General features: G+C 41.6%; 1 protein-coding gene across 1 annotated transcript in view; it reads left to right on the top strand.

Annotated features, from left to right (window-relative positions):
• Positions 1 to 19,015, top strand: part of dnah12 (dynein, axonemal, heavy chain 12) — a 182,417-nt gene that overhangs the window by 31,570 nt on the left and 131,832 nt on the right. The window contains exons 15-21 of the mRNA XM_028824412.2: positions 153 to 278; positions 2,615 to 2,749; positions 4,182 to 4,375; positions 8,126 to 8,372; positions 13,031 to 13,216; positions 16,926 to 17,126; positions 17,437 to 17,631. Of these exons, the coding sequence (XP_028680245.1) occupies positions 153 to 278; positions 2,615 to 2,749; positions 4,182 to 4,375; positions 8,126 to 8,372; positions 13,031 to 13,216; positions 16,926 to 17,126; positions 17,437 to 17,631 (1,284 nt within the window). The remainder of the gene's footprint in view (positions 1 to 152; positions 279 to 2,614; positions 2,750 to 4,181; positions 4,376 to 8,125; positions 8,373 to 13,030; positions 13,217 to 16,925; positions 17,127 to 17,436; positions 17,632 to 19,015) is intronic.

The raw sequence follows: 19,015 nt of genomic DNA, 5'->3' as shown, positions 1-19,015 counted from the left end.
CAACTCAACGTCCACCAAGCTGTAGCACAGAGATGGTGAAATCCTTGAAGGACTTCCTTTGAAATTAGATTGTGTGGATTATTTATACTGGATGTGAATATAACCAAGGGATGTTTTTTTTTTTTTTAAATTATTTATTTTATTTTTTGTAGGAATCACACCGCAGACTGAATTACCTGGTGGACGTGCATTTATTTTCTCAAGAAGACCTGAAATTAAACTCAACTGTGCTTTTGTGGCCCGAAAAGATCAATCCTATATTTGATCGCAATGAAGAGGTAATTTATTTCCGGATTTCTTTGATTACATATTCATTTACATGAAAGCTGTGAAATGCTAAACCAGAACTGATCTCTGTATGACTTTTTAATTAGAATGACAAGGACAACTTAAATCTGGGGTATTTTGATCTATTGAGGGCCACAATTTGTTGGGTTGAATGGCCCGTTCTCCTCTAGATTGTTCTAAGATGAGGCTGATATCGTTGTGTGACTGATGTTACAAATAATGTTGGGTAACCACCAGAGGGCACTGCAACTCCCCAAACTCCCGACACAAAGACACAAGTCCTAATTAAAATAAAGGTTTTGATTCGTTAAATACCTTCATGACACGGGCTTCAAAAGGAACACAGGACATACAATACAATTCTCAAGGCTTTTTCTTCTCCTCCGCACCTCCAGCAAGCTTCATCTGCTTCTTCCCATTTCTGGCTCGTCTTGATGAAGGAGGCTTCACCTTTTATGTAAAACCCCAGGAGCTTTTTCAGTGTCCTAATACTGTGGCTCAAGAGTATTTCTGGGTAGGCCTAAGCCCAGCGAAGTAGGGCTTGTAAATCCCCTCCGCATCCCCTGGTGGCACCCACAGGACCGAACAGGGCTGCCCATAAAAACTACAATTCCTGATATGCCCTGTGGGTCTCCATAGTGGTACCAAAGCTCAGGAGGGCTGCTACCTATGGTATTGGGGGAGACAATGTCAAGTCAAGTCAAATGAAATAGCTCTTATTGTCATTTTAGCACAGTACACAGTGAAACGAAATGACGTTCCTCCAGGACCCGTGTGCTACACATAACACAGGTTGGGAGCATATGCTGATAGAGCGTTGGTGAACCCACCACGTGTTGACACACGACTACAAAAAAAGATTCACATTACAATGTAAAGTGTATGTGTGCCAGTGTGCGCGAACATTGCAGGACAGTGCAAAGACAGAGAGTGGTACAAACGAGGACAGTGCAGTGCCAAGCAGTACACTTTTATGATATCTAAAGGTACAAAGGAAGCCGGTTGAGCCAAAATATGGCAATATCTTAATAGAAGGAACAGATGTAAACATGACACTGGAAGTAGGAAGAAGGTAACAGTCCAATAATAAATCTAAAGACTTGATCTAGCAGAGTGTGAAGGTGTGCACGTGTGTTTATCCGTCTCGTTCCTGAGTGTTTAGGAGTCTTATGACTTGAGGGAAGAAATGATAACACATTCTGGTAGTGAAGGCCCAAATGCTTCAGTAGCCTTTTCCTTATGGCAGGGAGGGTGAATAGTTTATGTGAGGGATGCGTCGGGTCCTCCACAATAAGCTGGTGGCTTTGCGGACGCAGAGTGTGGTGTACATGTCTGTGATGGAGGGAGAGAGAGAGAGAGATTCCAATGATCTTCTCAGCTGTCCTCACTATCTGCTGCAGGGTCTTGTAATCCATGACAGTGCAATTCCCAAACCAGATGGTGATGCAGTCCCTCTGTAGAAGGTGGTGGGAGATGGGCTTTCCTCAGCCTTCTCAGGAAATAAAGACACTGCTTGGCTTTGTTGGCTATGGTGCTCGTGTTGAGGTTCTCCACCAGATGAACACCAAGGAATTTGATGCTCTTGACGATCTCCACATTTGAGCCGTCGATGTTCAGCAGAGAGTGGTCACTTCTGCTTCTTCTGAAGTCAACAAACATATCCTTTGTTTTGTCTACGTTCAGAGAACCAGGTTATTGGCTTTGCAAGAGTCTGGTTAACCGCTGCACCTCCCCTCGGTATGCTGACTTGTCGTTCCTTGCTGATGAGGCCCACTACTGTCATGTCGTCAGCAAACTTGATGATGTGGTTTGAGCTGTGCATTGCTGCAAAGTCGCGAGTCGGTAAAGTGAACAACAGTGGGCTAAGCACCCAGCCCTGTGGAGCACCAGTGCTCAGTCTGGTGGTGCTGGAGTTGCTGTTTCCAATCCTGCCTGACTGAGGTCTCCCTGTCAAGAAGTCAAGGATCCAAAGGCAGAGGGAGGTTTTCAGGCCCACCGGGCTTAGCTGAATAAAGCATAACCCCCCTGTCCTTCCAGGCTGGTGGCATCCCTGCCAGATAAGGATCCCAGTTCTGCTCCAGCAGGGATGCCAGTCTCTCAAAGTTGATATTACGAATGATGCATTAGAACATTAGAACAATCTAGACGTGAACAGGCTATTCAGCCCAACAAAGCTCTCCGGTCCTGCTGGAGTTCAATTTGCAAACTGGAGCACACTGTTTTTTGGCTTTTAATTTCAAAGCTCTTTCAGATATGAAATTAGCCTGGAATGAATGAATAGATCACATTTGGATGGCACTCTTGTGATGTCTGTCTCTTAAAACAGGTGATCCAAGAGGCAAAGCGCAAAGGAGAAAGCGAACTCTACAGCAAGCGAGAGAAGGTGATGGTGGAGCTGGAGAAGCTGTCTCGCCGCATGGAGGATTTTGCCGACTACTCTGAACTGGAAATGATGCAGCAGGTGAGTGGCAAGTGCTCTCTGTCCTACACTCTGTGTCTGTTGCTTATCCACGTTTATCCAGGAGAGTTTCCACACATGAGGCGTTAAAACCTTCTTGCGTGGTCAGGGTTTTGGGTTTCTGGTAATGCTGTTAGAAGCACCTCTGATTTTGGTTTTGTGTTCCTCTTCCTTGATGACATTCTGTGGTCTAGTGAGACCCAGTGCTGTGGAGTCTAGCAGGCCACAAACAACTTGCAACATACAAATATGACATTAACTTGAGCACCGGAGGACCTTCTTGTTGTTTTCTAGGTTGAAGGCCAAACATGTAGACTTTCAGAAGTGTTATGCATGTGGTGAGCTAATATTACAAACCACTTAGCCAGAAGTGATGAAAGATCCTCTAAATCAGGGGTCCCCAACTCCGATCCTGGAGGGCCGCAGTGGCTGCAGGTTTTCATTCTAACCCTTTGCTTAATCAGTGACCTGTTTTTGCTGCTAATTAACGTCTTTTGAATTCATTTTAATCGATTTGCTCTTGAAGACTCAGACTCCTTAATTATTTCTTTTTCCTTAAATTACTGCCAAACAATAATGAGATACAAAACATGACCAGCAAACTGTGTCCATTATGCAATATCTGAAAATAAAGAAAGATGAGGGTCTCAGGAATGTTGATCTGCTCAGGTCCTCAAAACATTTTAGCAGTGCGCTTAGAAAAGAGAAAATTAGCAGTTTCGGAAATGTCTGGTATTGCACAATGAGAGCAGCAACAAGCCATGGAATTAAAGAACTGGTTTAATTAACAAAGGGACTTGGCGTCTGTTTTTGAGGCCCTGACTGAGTTGGTCTTCTGTGAGCTCACTCACTTCACATTTTATTTCTGTTTGGGTGCCATTTAAGGAAAGAAATGAAGCAATTCAGAGGAACAAATGCTTAAAAAAACAAGTCAATTAACATGAAAGCAAAAGGAATTAATTAGCAGCAAAAACAGGTCACTAATTAAGAAAAGGGTTAGAATGAAAACCTGCAGCCACTGCGGCCCTCCAGGATCGGAGTTGGGGACCCCTGATTTAAAGGATCTTTCAATATCACATCTGGCTAAGTGGTTTGTAATATTAGCTCACCACATGCATAACACTTCAGAAAGGCAAGTTATTTAACAAATCTACATGTTTGGCCTTGAACCTGCAGCCACTAGGACCCTCCAGGACCAAAGATGGAGACCCCTGCTCTACATGACTGTTTCATATTGCAGTTTACTAAAACCACATATAGAGAATGCCTCAATAGTGTAATGATTATTTTAGTGTATTTTGGCCAAGCTTTAACTAGACTAAAATGTACACATAAATTCCAGGAGTAGGCCAACCTCTCACATGTCTCATTTAGGAAGCTAAAAGAACGTTTGACCAGAGTCTTCCTTTTGTCGTCTTATTCTGCCTTCTTGTAGTATGTGAATGACGCAAGGAATGTGCAGAAACACTTGCAAGAGGCCGAAGATATGATTGCATTTATTAATAAGGAGGAAGGTCTTTACAAATGGGATCAGACAAACTACCCGGAGTTGGACACTCTGAAAGTGAATATCGAACCGTATCAGAAACTGTTTGGGACGATCCTGAAATGGCAGAAATCTGAGAAAAGGTGAGTTGAAATGGCCATAGTGCCTTGAGCATGGGAAAGGCGCTATATAAATAAAATGTAGTATTATTATTATTATTATTATTATTATCTTAGACCGTACCTTTTGAGGTCTTTCTTTTTCATTCAAGATTCATCTTGCAGGAAGTTAATTTTTGACGTGATACGATACAATATCTGGTGCAACATTTCTGACATGATATAATATGTAACTGTTACAACAATAACTAGCAGGAAAGCCCAGCTGTCGCTCAGGTTGGAAAAAAGTGAAACAGTTTCCATCCATCCATCCATTTTCCAACCCGCTGAATCCGAACACAGGGTCACGGGGGTCTGCTGGAGCCAATCCCAGCCAACACAGGGCACAAGGCAGGAACCAATCCCGGGCAGGGTGCCAACCCACCCACAAACACACCCACACACCAAGCACACACTAGGGACAATTTAGAATCACCAATCCACCTAACGTGCATGTCTTTGGACTGTGGGAGGAAACCCACGCAGACACGGGGAGAACATGCAAACTCCTCCTAACTGCGAGGCAGCAGCGCTAACACTGCTCCACCGTGCCGCCCATCAGTTTCCATTTATTATTCAAATATTGTTCAAAAGTCAAACTGCCATTATTAATGAACAACAGATTACAGTTGCTGCGAATCATTTACAGTGCCTTATGATGCACACCGTTTTTCATTTCACCATTAGGAGCAAGACCATATAAATTCTTTCCTGATCCTACTCGGGAACAGGTGACATATAGTTGGGGGGCTCTTTGAGCTAAACTCCAGTAACTTTAAGTGATTGTCCTTGCACCTTATTTATGGACATCGCAAAATGTAAGACGTACCAGAAATGGAAGTCGCTTGAATTCGAAAGGGAGTCCATTTGAAAGGTTTACGTGGAATGAAATCGTCCTCTCCCTTTCCGATTCTGGTTAGAATAGTAGCCTCGATTACGTGTGGACTTCAGTCAATCAGATATTAGATTTTTGTTTGTCAATCACTTCTTCATTCAATCATATATTAGCTCTTTGGCGTCAATCACCTTTTCATTCGGCGAATCATCGGGTGGGGGGGGGGGGGGGGTTAGTTGTCATTCATTTTCTACTGTAGCCAATAACCTTAGCGATATTTAAAAACAAGAGCGGGAGTCACAATGCTATCTGCTTGCACATTTCTCACAACCTTGATATATCATTTTTTTCCGAATGAAATTAGAATTGACTGTTTTAGAGTTTTCCTTAATTTTTTGAACGACGTTCATGCATTTTAATTTATTTTTTATTGTTCACCAAAACCGTAGCTTTTGGATATCGACTCTTCCTCTCACTTGGTGATTGTGTTGTGATGAACATCAGGACAGGCAAATGTTCTTGCTTATTTATTAGATGTTATGAGTATCTTCTAGAACCATTCAGGAACAACTGGTTTAAACATTCATGATGAAAGAATTTTACGTTATACCGCTGACTTCCATAAGTGAACACCATTCTAAAGTTTTCAAAGGTCCCATAATTATACATCGGGAAGAATATTTGATGATTTTGTCAGGATTACACACATGGAGATTAAACCTGCATTCTTGTAGATTACAGATAAACATCTTAAAAAGACCAATGAGTCTTTATTTTATATGGTGGTCTAATTCCACAGTGGCACAGTGGTAGTGCTCTTGCCTCACAGTAAGGAGGACATGAGTTTGTGTCCTGAGTCCTCTCTGCAAAGCACTCTGAGGAGTAAGAAAAGTGCAATATAAATGTACAGAATTGGTAATAGGCAGGCAGTGTGGTTGTAGTGGTTTAGGTTTTGGACTTCAAACCCTGAGATTGTGGGTTCAAATCCCACTACTGACACCTCTGTGACCCTGAGCAAGTCACTTGACCTGCCTGTGCTCCAATTGGGAAAACCAAAAGAAATGTAGCCAATTGTATCATAAATGTTGTAAGTTTCCTTGGATAAAGGTGTCAGCCAAATAAGTAAATGTCTTTATCACTTAAATGTACACATGTAGTGCGGTTATATAACAGATTACCACTGCTATCTGTATGGGTGTATAAACTAAAGAAACGTCACATTGGACTGAACACCTGACCCACAGAACTGTAGAGTCCTGCAAAGTGACAGAATTGCTAAATGAAGACCTGTGGTTCCTTAGAGAACTCGGTCCTTAAGATAATTTTCTGCCAGCCGTGTTAATAGTGCAATGGATTCTCTGAGACCCTACTAAGACATTTTATAGCCAACCCCCCACCCGCTGAGGTGTTTTATTGAACCCTACAGTAACACTTAATTGGAGAGATCAATTCTTCTAGTGTTCCTAGGAGCTCCTTATAAAATGCAGACTACCGCAGGCCTACAGTGTGTTCTATGAGATCTTTAGACATTACAGCTTGTACCGCCACCCTGGGAGAACAACTAAACCTTGGGTCGCTGCACGATCAGAATATCGCTAGAGAAAATTCTTTCGGGTTAACGTGACCAACGCTCATCCTTATTTTTGACCTCCTCACCACATGCCCCAGATCAGTATAAGACAATAAGCATTACAATGATGAAAGGACAAAAAAAAAAGATATATTTACATATTGAAAGAAAAAAAACATTCAAGTAATTCCCCCAACAAACAAGTACATAACAAAAATCAAAAACAACCTTCCACAGATTAGGGTGTGATGAGATGTTCTTGCCTGAGATAACCCAGTTTCCCAAACTGGATCACTTTCCTTGCAGTTCCCGAGCAAGGTGTAATGTTGGAAGCCTCACGGAGTACGCCGTCAGCGGAGCCGATAACTAAAAAGGTTTTGTCCTACCAGTTCTGAAAAGGTCGATTGCCCCGGTGAAACCAAAAAAGTTCATCTTCAGAGATGCGTCTCCCTCATATCGTCGAGTGGAAATAAAACCTTCTTCCAGCAGGTGGATTCTTGGAGCTAACTCGTTGCTTCTCCTTGCTCCACTGCTCAATGTCTGTCTGTCTGTCTGTCTCTTTCTCTCTCTCCCTCCTTTTCTGGTTAAAGAGTCTTCAGCCCCATCCGTCCTGTTTGCATTGTGTCTCCCCCCCCCCCCCCCCTTAAAGGTGTATTTCCCCATTTTTGGTGAATTCTCAGTAACCCATTTCTTGATGTGCACCCTAAGGAGACACAAACTGACAATGGGACAATAGCACATGGGGCACCCACTACAAGCTTTTGAGATCTTTTTACATACAAATGAGGAAGCATACAACTTAAGCAATTCCACATTCACTTAGGTGTGACCTGCCCACCAGAGAACAAGATGGTGGTGGCAGCCTGTTTTCTACAGGTCTTTGGATTTTGCTTTTATGGGTTATTGAGTATAAATTTATTAGGCACATATGTGTCTCCATTTAAAATCAAACCAAACGTGAAGGAGACGGGATACTTTTCTGAATCCACTGTACATGTTGCTTCATCACATAATACTTTATTTTTAATGATCACACCTCTGTAGTATCCCTTTAACGGACGTGTCTTTCTGGTTCGTCAACCCACCACCATGTCTCTCCACTGATCAGTTTCCATTGTCTCTCCATTATTTGCTCCCTCCTTTCACAGCCTTTAATTCTCTCCCTCTTCATGTCACTATTTATTTCTTTTTCCCCAATTCTGCTTCTTTTTTAACTTTCTTCTATGCAGTCTATTTTCCATTCCCACTCAATTAGCCTTTTCTGACAGACTTCTTTTACCACAGTGATGAAAAAGAAAAGCCTTGTTAACTTTATATTTGATTATTTCAGATGGATGGATGGTGCGTTCTTAGACCTAAATGGTGAGACGATGGAAGGAGAAGTGGACGAATTCTTCCGAGAAGTCTTCAAGATGCTCAAGTTTTTTGAACAAAAGCAGAAGAAGGCTGAGCAGGAGATGCAGAAGGCCCCTCGTAAACACCTTCCTGGAGCTGAGGAAGACGTGGTAGAAGAGAAGAAGGCCCTGCCTGCTGTCCAGATGTGCAGCGTGGTCATTGAGCAAGTCAAAGAGTACAAGGTTTGAATGGCAACTCAAATGCAGACGTCCCCGTCTCTGGCTTTAATCATGTTTTTAAGAACTGAAATGGCGCACTACTACTACTACTGTTGAGTTTGTTTGTAGCTACTGGGGTCTACTGTATATAAAGGGTGGGATATGTCGGGGTGGGTGCTGTAGTAATCGAGGGAAAGAGTTGCATGACAAATGGGGTCACCAGTACTTTAGACGATACTGAGGGTGAGTGTTATCTTCATCAGGTCTACTCGTGCCATCATGCATTGACACATGAGGCCTCCACAAGGTCTTTCCACAACAGTCCCGCTGTGGCCTTCTTCCCTGCCGATGTTCACGTCACACCATGCTGTTCCAATTCCTTTTCCAATGGTGGGCACCATGTCTCTATAGGACGGCTCTTCCTTTTTGCTTCCCTTGGGGTGTTCAACGTAATGTCACCTTTGACAGAGCTTCCGATTCAATTTAATTCAATCTTGGTCCTTAGTTGTATTAAGTTGCCTGGAACAGCCATGACAGCTTGGAGCCCTCGGCACGAGGCTCACTGCTTTAGTCACCTTGATGTTAGGACAGGCTGTGGCTCGCAGTGACCCAAAACTTCAATAAACTGTGGTGCTGTCTGCTCATTTTTACTTTCTCGTATACAAAGTACAGGGAAAGTATTGTAATCGTCCAAAAATTCGACCTCGACATTTTGATGAATCTCAACGTTTTAGACCTCCCCGAGTCCAAATATTTTTGGAATTATGTCTATGTGTCTGTCTCTGTGTGTGTGTGTGTGTGTGTGTATATGTAAACACGATAACTTGAATTCACTTTCACTCAGGTCAACCAAATTTTGCATACAAGTTTTAGGTACAAAACGTAGATTTATATCAACATTTCAGCTATTTACGCTAACCGGAAGTGGTACTTTACCTTTTATTCATGCAGAGTCTGATTTATTCAACGTTACTTTTATAATAATTGTTCAATTTATTATTAATTGATTTGTTGTTGATTGTTCTTTACAGTACATAATATAAAAATATAATCATTGTCTTGCTGTTTTACTCCTCAAATATCCATGCCCATATCTGAGTATACGAGAGAGTCCAGGGGAGACCACTCCTGATTTTTATTTTAGCATTCGTGGTTTCAGCAGATGCCATCTATAGTTGGTTATCAAGGCCAGTGCCGCTCAATTACTCCAACTTTTCAGAATCCGAATAATTTTTATTCGCCAGTACTTCATGCACAGGAATTTTGATAGATAGATAGATAGATATAAATAGATACTTTATTAATCCCCAAGGGGAAATTCACATACTTTTGCTTGGGAGCAGCAACACATTACATACAAATAACATAAATAATAGACGTTCTAACAATGTCGTATTAGCGGTCCGCCCCAGATGGCGCATTTTAGGGGTGGTAATTTTTAGTAGACTTTAGTACTAGATGGCGGTGGGCTGGCGCCCTGCCCGGGGTTTGTTTCCTGCCTTGCGCCCTGTGTTGGCTGGGATTGGCTCCACCAGACCCCTGTGACCCTTAGGATATAGCGGGTTGGTTAATGGTTGGTTGGTTGGTTGGTTGGTTTAGTACGAGAATATTTTTAGACTTTTTGTTTGACAATTTTGTTTGATAGGGCTTTGGCAAGCTAATATGTGTTATCTACAGTATGTCAAAATTGCACCATTTTTAATGTTTTAAAACATAAATACATACAGTATGTTGCAAAGTTATATTTTACAAATGACAATCTTGACCAGTTCTCCGATTTACTCCTACCAAAAGGAACGAATCCTTCTGTCTCATTATTAATATTTTATTATTCTCTCAATCTCAAGATGAGTTAAACATAGGAGAGCGGTGCTGCTTTTAGAAAAAAGAAAAAGGCGAGGGATGAAGTATTAAAACAAAAAATGAAGGAGCATTATAGAAATACCTCAATCGTGAAGAAACTAAACTATTGTTGCTGTAACTAAACTGGAACTAGCTGTTACTAAAAATGTAGTTTCAATTTTCATCCTTTTCATTTTTTGCTATGATATGTATTATGTCTTATTTTGTAAGGGGTGGGGGCAGCAAACTCAAAGACCACCCCGGGGCAACAAAAACTTAGTGTAGTTATAGAGGAGACCCATCTAAGATGGCTTGAAATCAAAGTAATTAATATGGACCTCAGCGTATTCAGCGTTAAATGTTTGCTGTGTACCACCTATTGGAATGTGTTTTGTAATGCATGTAGTCATAAAGGAGCTGGTGGTGGATTTTAGGAGGACCAGGCCCCTCCTGGACCCCATGATCATCAGAGGTGACTGTGTGTAGAGGGTGCAGACCTATAAATACCTGGGAGTGCAGCTGGATGATAAATTAGACTGGACTGCCAATACTGATGCTCTGTGTAAGAAAGGACAGAGCCGACTATACTTCCTTAGAAGGCTGGCGTCCTTCAACATCTGCAATAAGATGCTGCAGATGTTCTATCAGACAGTTGTGGCGAGCGCCCTCTTCTACGCGGTGGTGTGCTGGGGAGGCAGCATAAAGAAGAGGGACACCTCACACCTGGACAAACTGGTGAGGAAGGCAAGCTCTATTGTAGGCACAGAGCTGGACAGTCTAACATCTGTGGCAGAGCGACGGGCGCTGAGCAGACTCCTGTCAATCATGGAGAATCCACTAAACAGTGTCATCTCCAGACAGAGGAGCAGCTTCAGCGACAGACTGCTGTCACCATCCTGCTCCACTGACAGACTGAGGAGATCGTTCCATCACACTATGTGACTCTTCAATTCCACCCGGGGGGGATAAACGTTAACATTATACAAAGTTATTGTCTATCTGTACAGTAATCCCTCACTATATCACGCTTCGACTTTCGCGGCTTCACTCTATCGCGGATTTTATATGTAAGCATATTTAACTATATATCGCGGATTTTTTGCTGGTTCACGGATTTCTGAGGACAATGGGTCTTTTAATTTCTGGTACATGCTTCCTCAGTTGGTCTGCCCAGTTGATTTCATACAAGGGATGCTATTGGCAATGGCTGAGAAGCTACCCAACCAGAGCGTGTATTCCGTATTAAATAAAACTCCTCAAATATATTGTGAGCAGGGAGGCTGTTCGCACCCCTAGAGGATACGGCCGCTCCTCAAAAAACGCTGAAAGATTACCTTCACATTGCTCTCTTCCTTGCTGGGCTTACATGTGGCTGTTTTGTCAAGCGATATGCTTCCCACACGGTGCTTCGCATACTTAAAAGATCAAACAGCACGTATTGATTTTTGATTGTCTATTTTTCTCTCTCTCTCACTCTCTCTGACATTCTCTGCTTCTGACGGAGGGGGTGTGAGCAGGGGGGCTGTTCGCACCCTGGCCTAGAGGATATGGACGCTCCTCTAAAAAATGCTGAAAGACTACCTTCACATTGCTCTCTTCCTTGCAGCTGCTTTGTCCGGCGGTGCTTCGCATACTTAAAAGCTTGAACAGCGCCTATTGATTTTTGATTGTTTGCTTTTCTCTCTCTCTCTGACATTCTCGCACTCCTTTGAAGAGGAAGATATGTTTGCATTCTTTTAATTGAGACGGAACTGTCATCTCTATCTTGTCATGGAGCACAGTTTAAACCTTTGAAAAAGAGACAAATGTTTGTTTGCAGTGTTTGAATAAAGTTCCTGTGTTTCTGTGCAAATCTGTGACCCAAGCATGACAATATAAAAATAACCATATAAACATATGGTTTCTACTTCGCGGATTTTCACCTTTCGTGGGGGGTTCTGGAACGTAACCCCCGCGATCGAGGAGGGATTACTGTATACCTGCATTGTTATCACTCTTTAATTTAATATTTATTAGTATGCTGCTGCTGGAGTATGTGAATTTCCCCTTGGGATTAATAAAGTATCTATCTATCTAGAATGCATTGCATTTTTCATTCCAACAGATGGCACATCACAAACATTACCACTGCTTTTACGAACCCCACACCACTTTTTTTCTTTTCTTTTAAGTATATATCACTGGAGCCTAGAGCCTCCACCCTGGAGCTCCAAGTAGGTGTGGTTGGCTCCACTGGGCACCCATAGCGTCTAGCTGCAGACCCCCAGATCTCCTCCCAGTTACACTGTAGTTAAGATTAGGGCTGTTGGAGGGTCTGACTCAAATAATGCTAATGCTGTTGATTAAATTAAGTCCACCTACTTGGAGCTACAGGGTGCTGTGATTTATGGGATAGTTTTTGATGGTCATGCCTGTATATTATTATACTGTATTAAGGTTTACTTGTGTTCTGTGTATTGTATTGTATTTACTGTACCGCCTTTCTTTTTGACACCCACTCCATGCCCAATCTACCTGGAAAAGGATCTCTTTTTGAACTGCCTTTAACAAGGTTTCTTGCATTTTTTTTGGGGAGTTTTTCCTGGTCTTGTTAGAGAGTCAAGGCTGGGGGGCTGTCAAGAAGCAGGGCCTGCTAAAGCCCATTGCGGCACTTCTTGTGTGATTTTGGGCAATACAGAAATAAATTGTATTGTATGCCACATGGTGACAAATGATGCTCACAATTTATGACATTTAAGCCTTGTTCATTTGCTAATCTTGCCATCATAACCCAGAGATCTTTTGATTGGGGTGTTGACAATGCCGGACGATGACCTTGCTTACCATATTGCTGTCTACAGAATCACGTCCCACTTGTGGCCATCCTTTGCAACCCTGGAATGAGACCTCGCCACTGGGACCAGATGTCGGCAATCGTTGAGTATGACTTGACTCCAAACTCTGGGACGACCCTGAGGAAGGTGCTGAAGTACAATCTTGGTCCATACTTGGACAAATTTGAAACGATCAGTGCGGCTGCCAGCAAGGTAAGGAACTTAGAAGATAAAGCATCTCTGGTGCCGTTCACATCCAGCTAGAATGTCTTAGTATATGATTGCTTTTGCTCAAACTAAGAAATAAAGGTGTTAATAATGGAAGGAGAGAAGAAAATTCTGAGTACATGAGACATTCATTCATTGTTTTAGAAAATGAGAAAATATGCTGCACGTCAGATTCAGGGAATTCTAGAAAGCAAAATCATTTATAATGGACAACTGTGGACAGTAGTGTCCGAAATACCTCATGATAATTTGGGGATGCTCTTGGTGGGACAATAAGTCTTCCTGTGGTACCATGGAATACACAATAAATTAGATCTGGAAAATGTTATCTGTGATGGTGTGCATATCTTAAGTAGATGAATCCCTTATGTCGTCTTCACGCAAAAACCACTATGGCATCCTGCGAAGAAGCCAAGTCCTGTTACATATATACTCTTCGTACATGTTAATTTAAAGGGAGAGAAAATGAGTCGCATATCTTAAAACAATCTTTTATTCCTAAGCTTTCAACACCTACCTGGTGTCATCATCGGAGGAAAATGATTAGACATTGTAAGAAAGGCTCTATATTGCGCCCGACCCGACACAGACTTGACACAGGAGGCACGTATAAAAGCCAAGAAACTTTTGCTTTCTTCACCTGTGGGGCACATCTTCCCCGTGAACCCCCACAGGCAATACACAGTCTCAAGTACAGCACTTAGCACCACCAAAGCACTCTTCTCTCTTTTCTCTTTCCCCACCACTCCTCCACAGCTTTGTCCTCCTTCCACCCGACTCTGATCTCTGAGTGGTGGTTGCTGGTTCCTTTTATGGCCCACCTGGAAGTGCTCCAGATACTTGATCACCTGTTTCCAGTTGCACTCCCGGGTGGGGCTGAAGATTATTCCGGCTGGGCTCAGGGACCCATGCCGTGCCCCCTGGCGGCCACCCCAGACCCTAACAGGTCTGTGAAGAACTCCATTTCCCATGAAGCCCTGTGAGAGTCTGAGGCACCGCTCCAATCCAGGGGGGTGGCCAGCCAGCATCCAGGGGGAGGTACTGCACCGTCCAGGGCTGCTCCCCCTGAATACACATTGAAGGGGCGTCCCGGCTGGGCATGGGACTCGGCCGTCCGTCACAACATACAGAACTCAATGGAAATATATTATAGTGTATATAATACATATAGTGGTTTATAGGCTAGTGTTTTTGGCCAATAGGCCTACTTCCTAGCAAATCAAGTTGAAAGATGGAGTTTAGATGTGGGGAAAAGTTACCAGTCACAAAAGACGAGAACTACTTGACATAAAAACAATTTCTTATATTCTTTCCTACTCTGGTTAAACACAGTCTTCAGTTCATCTCTCTCTTCCTGATTTCTTTTCTCCTCCATTAGACAGATATAAACATAAGACCTGTGTGTGTGTATGGAGCAGTCCACTCTGCTCACACTCAACCACAGCCACTAGATGGCGCATGCAGGCACTTTTCTGCACTTTCACACACCTCAATTCTCACTACGAAAGACGTGTGTGCAGCAAACACCACCGCGCAACAACAATGTCGTGCTAATAAAACAGATGATGGGACACAACGTCGAAACGAAGCAGACGGCGCAGCAAGTGAAACGCCTCAGCTCAGCAACGGAAGGCAAGGCTTGAAGTTTTCACCAAAAACTTTGTCTGTCTGGAGGTATTTTCTTGAGACAAGGATCATTAGGACTCATACAACTAAGATATGGCATCGCCGGTGTCTTCTTACGAGAGCCAGTGGGGCAGCAAGCACAGGGTGGGTCCACGTCCTCTGCCTTGAGTAATTCTTGAGAGTTAGCTGAGGCCTCTCCAAGTTCACAAATATAGTAAAACTGCTAGGGGGTCTTCAGGTTGTTTTTTGTCCTGAAAACCACACACAGATAGTTTAATGTAATTTTTTTTTTTATTGGCCTTACCTGATATATCACTGGGCAGGAGTGTAATTCTACATTACTATATTGTTTTATAGAGTAGATCTGTGTTTACTGTATATCACATTGTGATGGTGTTATGTATTCTATGTTATGTTGTTTAATTCTTGTTATGTGTATGGATGTAACACCAAGAAAAATTCTTAACTATGTTGCCTGGCAATGAAGTTTAATTTTAATATTAAGAACACTGAGTGTTTCACTATTTTATTTTCTCCATTCAGGAGTGTGAGATATTGCTGAAGTTAATAGTTCAAGAGACTTTATTTACAAGTGAGCACAGTAACAGAAATGTCCGATTTAACCAAAAAGGTCAAAATGTGTTGAATTTAGTTTAAGAGGAGCGCTCAACTCAAGGTGTATCAGGCTGAGCATTACAGTACATAACAGTACAGTACATACGGTAAATAACGGCAAAAGCTGAGTGAAATCGTGAAGTTGGATGAGATATCTGAGTATTGAGGAGAAAATGTCAGAATGAAGTGTCACAGCTCTAGAGACCTTGGTGTAATCCGTAGACTTGAGGGTCTCTGTGCATTTTTATGGACCTACTCCACATTCCTCACCCATCCCAGAAATATGTCCGTTACTTTAAATTGTATATGAGTGTGTGCGTAAGGGCTGGGATATACTTGATGCTAAGAACACTTCTGCGCACGCATCATGGATACCATGTGTTCCCAGCACTCTTTTGACGCATCCTCTGGGCACGTTGTCAGAAATCAACACGATGTGTGCTCAGATTTCAGTACCAGTGAAACTTTGGGTGGTGTAGTGCAACGGCAAGCCACATTACAGCTCCAACAGGATCAACGTGTGTACTTCAATGTTTGATGAATGGTTTGATGCGGTAAAGCAAATCCTCAAACTTAAATGCTGACATACAAAAGTATTTGTGGTGCTTTTCTCCATCCACTTCTTGCATAGGTAAGACAAGCATTGCATATTCTCCAGAGTAATGATGTGACACATTTGAAGGTCTCGCCTACCATCTTTTTTTCTTTTTTGCACCTCTGCAACAGCATCAGAATGCCAAGAATTTTAATCTTCAACATCTATCTTTCCCTCAATTCACAACATAAGCGAAACCGGGTATTGTTTTCTCACTGTGATGGTTTCTCACACTGCCACCTGGTGGAATCCTCCATGTGCGCAAGTCTAGTCGATACACTATCAGCAGCGTTCGCAAGCATACAAATCGCGTAACGTCAAGTATATCCTGGCGTCTCATTCAGAGTTGGCTCAGTCATTACTCCTGATTGGATAAGAATGTTCACAAAATGAATGCTTGAATAGTAATCACGACAACGGCATATTTAGGATTGGGTTTGAGTTTAAGGTTGGTTAATATTTTGAAATTGATGTTTGCATTGTGTGTAATCAATTGATTATTAATTTCATCACAACATAAGCGAAACCGGGTGGTGTTTTCTCACCGTGATGGTTTCTCACACTGCCACCCGGTGGAATCCTCCATGTGTGCAAGTCTATTCGATACACTATCAGCAGCGTTCGCAAGCGTACAAATCGCGTAACGTCAAGTATATCCTGGCGTCTCATTCAGAGTTGGCTCCGTCATTACTCCTGATTGAATAAAAATGTTCACAAAATGAATGCTTGAATAGTAATCACGACAATGGCATATTTAGGATTGGGTTTGAGTTTAAGGTTGGTTAATATTTTGAAATTGATGTTTGCATTCTGTGTAATCAATTGATTATTAATTTCATGTCAATTTATCATCAATAGGAGTTCTCACTGGAGAAAGCCATGCACGTTATGATGGATGTCTGGGTGAATGTCTTCTTCAATACCAGCCCTTATCGAGAGTCTGGAGTTTCCATTCTGTCCGCTGTTGACGAGATTCAGTCGATTCTCGACGATCAAATTGTCAAGACGCAGACAATGAGGGGATCTCCATTTATTAAGCCATTTGAAGCTGAAATCAAGGCAAGTTCTTTTCTTTTCTGGTTAATTGTCATTATGAAACCATTATGTTTGAAGAATTACCTGCCTAGAAATGCCTCAACGGTATGGATGATATCATTTAGAATTCTGGAATGTGAATGATAAAACCAGTCAGCCTGGTGCAGTGTGATGAGGCAGCTAGAAAGTTACATTATCTATGTACATTATTGAGCTAATGCCAACGGAAAAAACAGGTCATCTCCACAAATTCTTGTTAAGATAAACCTAAATAACATTCAACAGTTTGAAAAATATTCTCAAGCGTAACTTTCTTCTTTTTTTTTTTCACCAGGAATGGGAAGAACGTTTAATACGTATCCAAGAAACTATTGATGAATGGCTGAAGGTTCAGGCTCAGTGGCTTTATCTGGAGCCCATCTTCTCTTCAGAGGACATCATGCAGCAGATGCCTGAGGAAGGTCGTCTCTTTCAGGGTGTGGACCGACAGTGGAAAGAAGTGATGAGGCACTGCGTCAAAGACCCCAAGGTAACGGCATAACTGAACTTTCACAGAGCAGGTGTTCTGTCTTGGTGAGGGTCCCTGTTCTCCACCTTTATACTCTTTTATCATGTAGACAGAGTCAAATTTACACATTTATTTATTATGTATTACTGACTATACAAATAGAATAAACCTACTGCAGAAATCACAAAAGATATAAGCTAAAGTGCTTACTAAAAATATCACAACACAGAGTAAACAGAAACCTAATCAAAATTAAATGTACTGGACAATTAAAAATTCAAAATCAATCAATGTTATTGTGTGTGTGTGTTCACTTTGCAATAGACTGGCCCCCTGAAATCCAAATGGAAAGACGTGTTGCTCAGTTGTCAATTTGAAAATGAATCTGCAATAGACAAGGTGTTAAAGACAAGTGTTCTGTCACCAAAGCAAGAGAGTTGAGAAATACATTCTTTATCCTGACTAAGCACAAATACTAAGGGCCTATGACAAAAAAACACAATGGCAGTGTGACGACGTAAAGAGAATAACGATAAAGAGTTAGAAAATGTGTGCATGGCATAACTTTCAGCGGGATTTGGAGGAGTTAGTTAAGTGATGTGAAGTTGGAGCTTTTTCAGTTTTGAGTTACTTTTATCAAAGGGTCACTTATCAGGTTTTTATCAATTAAATATTTGTGTGATAGTGATAACAATTTAGATAAAATTGTAGCCCAAATAGGCTTGTGGTGGCTCAATAGTTTTCAAAGACAACAGAATCTAATTCAATTGATGTCATAATGGCATCAATTTGATGTGCTCTTGTTACTTGTTGGTTAATAATGGTCTGCACCCAACTCTAATTCAGATTTCTTAAACTTAACGTTTTTGAAAGAAGTGCTAGATGGAGAGTTAAAACCTCCGCTGAAGTCTCAGGGTAAAATTGGTGGATATATCTGTGTTTACTGTATAAACAGAGAGATAAATAAATAAATATAAACACACACTATGGTCTGAACACACACTAGAATGAGTTAAAAGGAAAAAATTAAACTATATAATAGATTGATATGAAAGGTACTATATAATAGATAGATACTATGGTATAGTGCCTTTCATATCCATCTATCTAACTATCTATCATATAGTGCCTTTCGTGTATATATATATCTACAATATGTAATATACAGATAGATGTAAAAGGCACAATGTGGTAGATATGAATTATGTAATATACAGATAGATAGATGTAAAGAGAATATATAATAGAGAGACATGAAAGGCACTATATAATATAGATTTGAAAGGCATTATATGATAATTCATATCTATCTATCTATCTATCTATCTATCTATCTATCTATCTATCTATCTATCTATCTATCTATCTATCTATCTATCTATCTATCTATCTATCTATCTATAGC

This window comes from Erpetoichthys calabaricus, chromosome 18 (genome assembly GCF_900747795.2).
Source record: "Erpetoichthys calabaricus chromosome 18, fErpCal1.3, whole genome shotgun sequence".
NCBI lineage: Eukaryota > Metazoa > Chordata > Cladistia > Polypteriformes > Polypteridae > Erpetoichthys > Erpetoichthys calabaricus.
The sequence above is the reverse complement of the archived record's forward strand: the minus strand, read 5'-3'. Positions and strand labels throughout refer to the sequence as shown.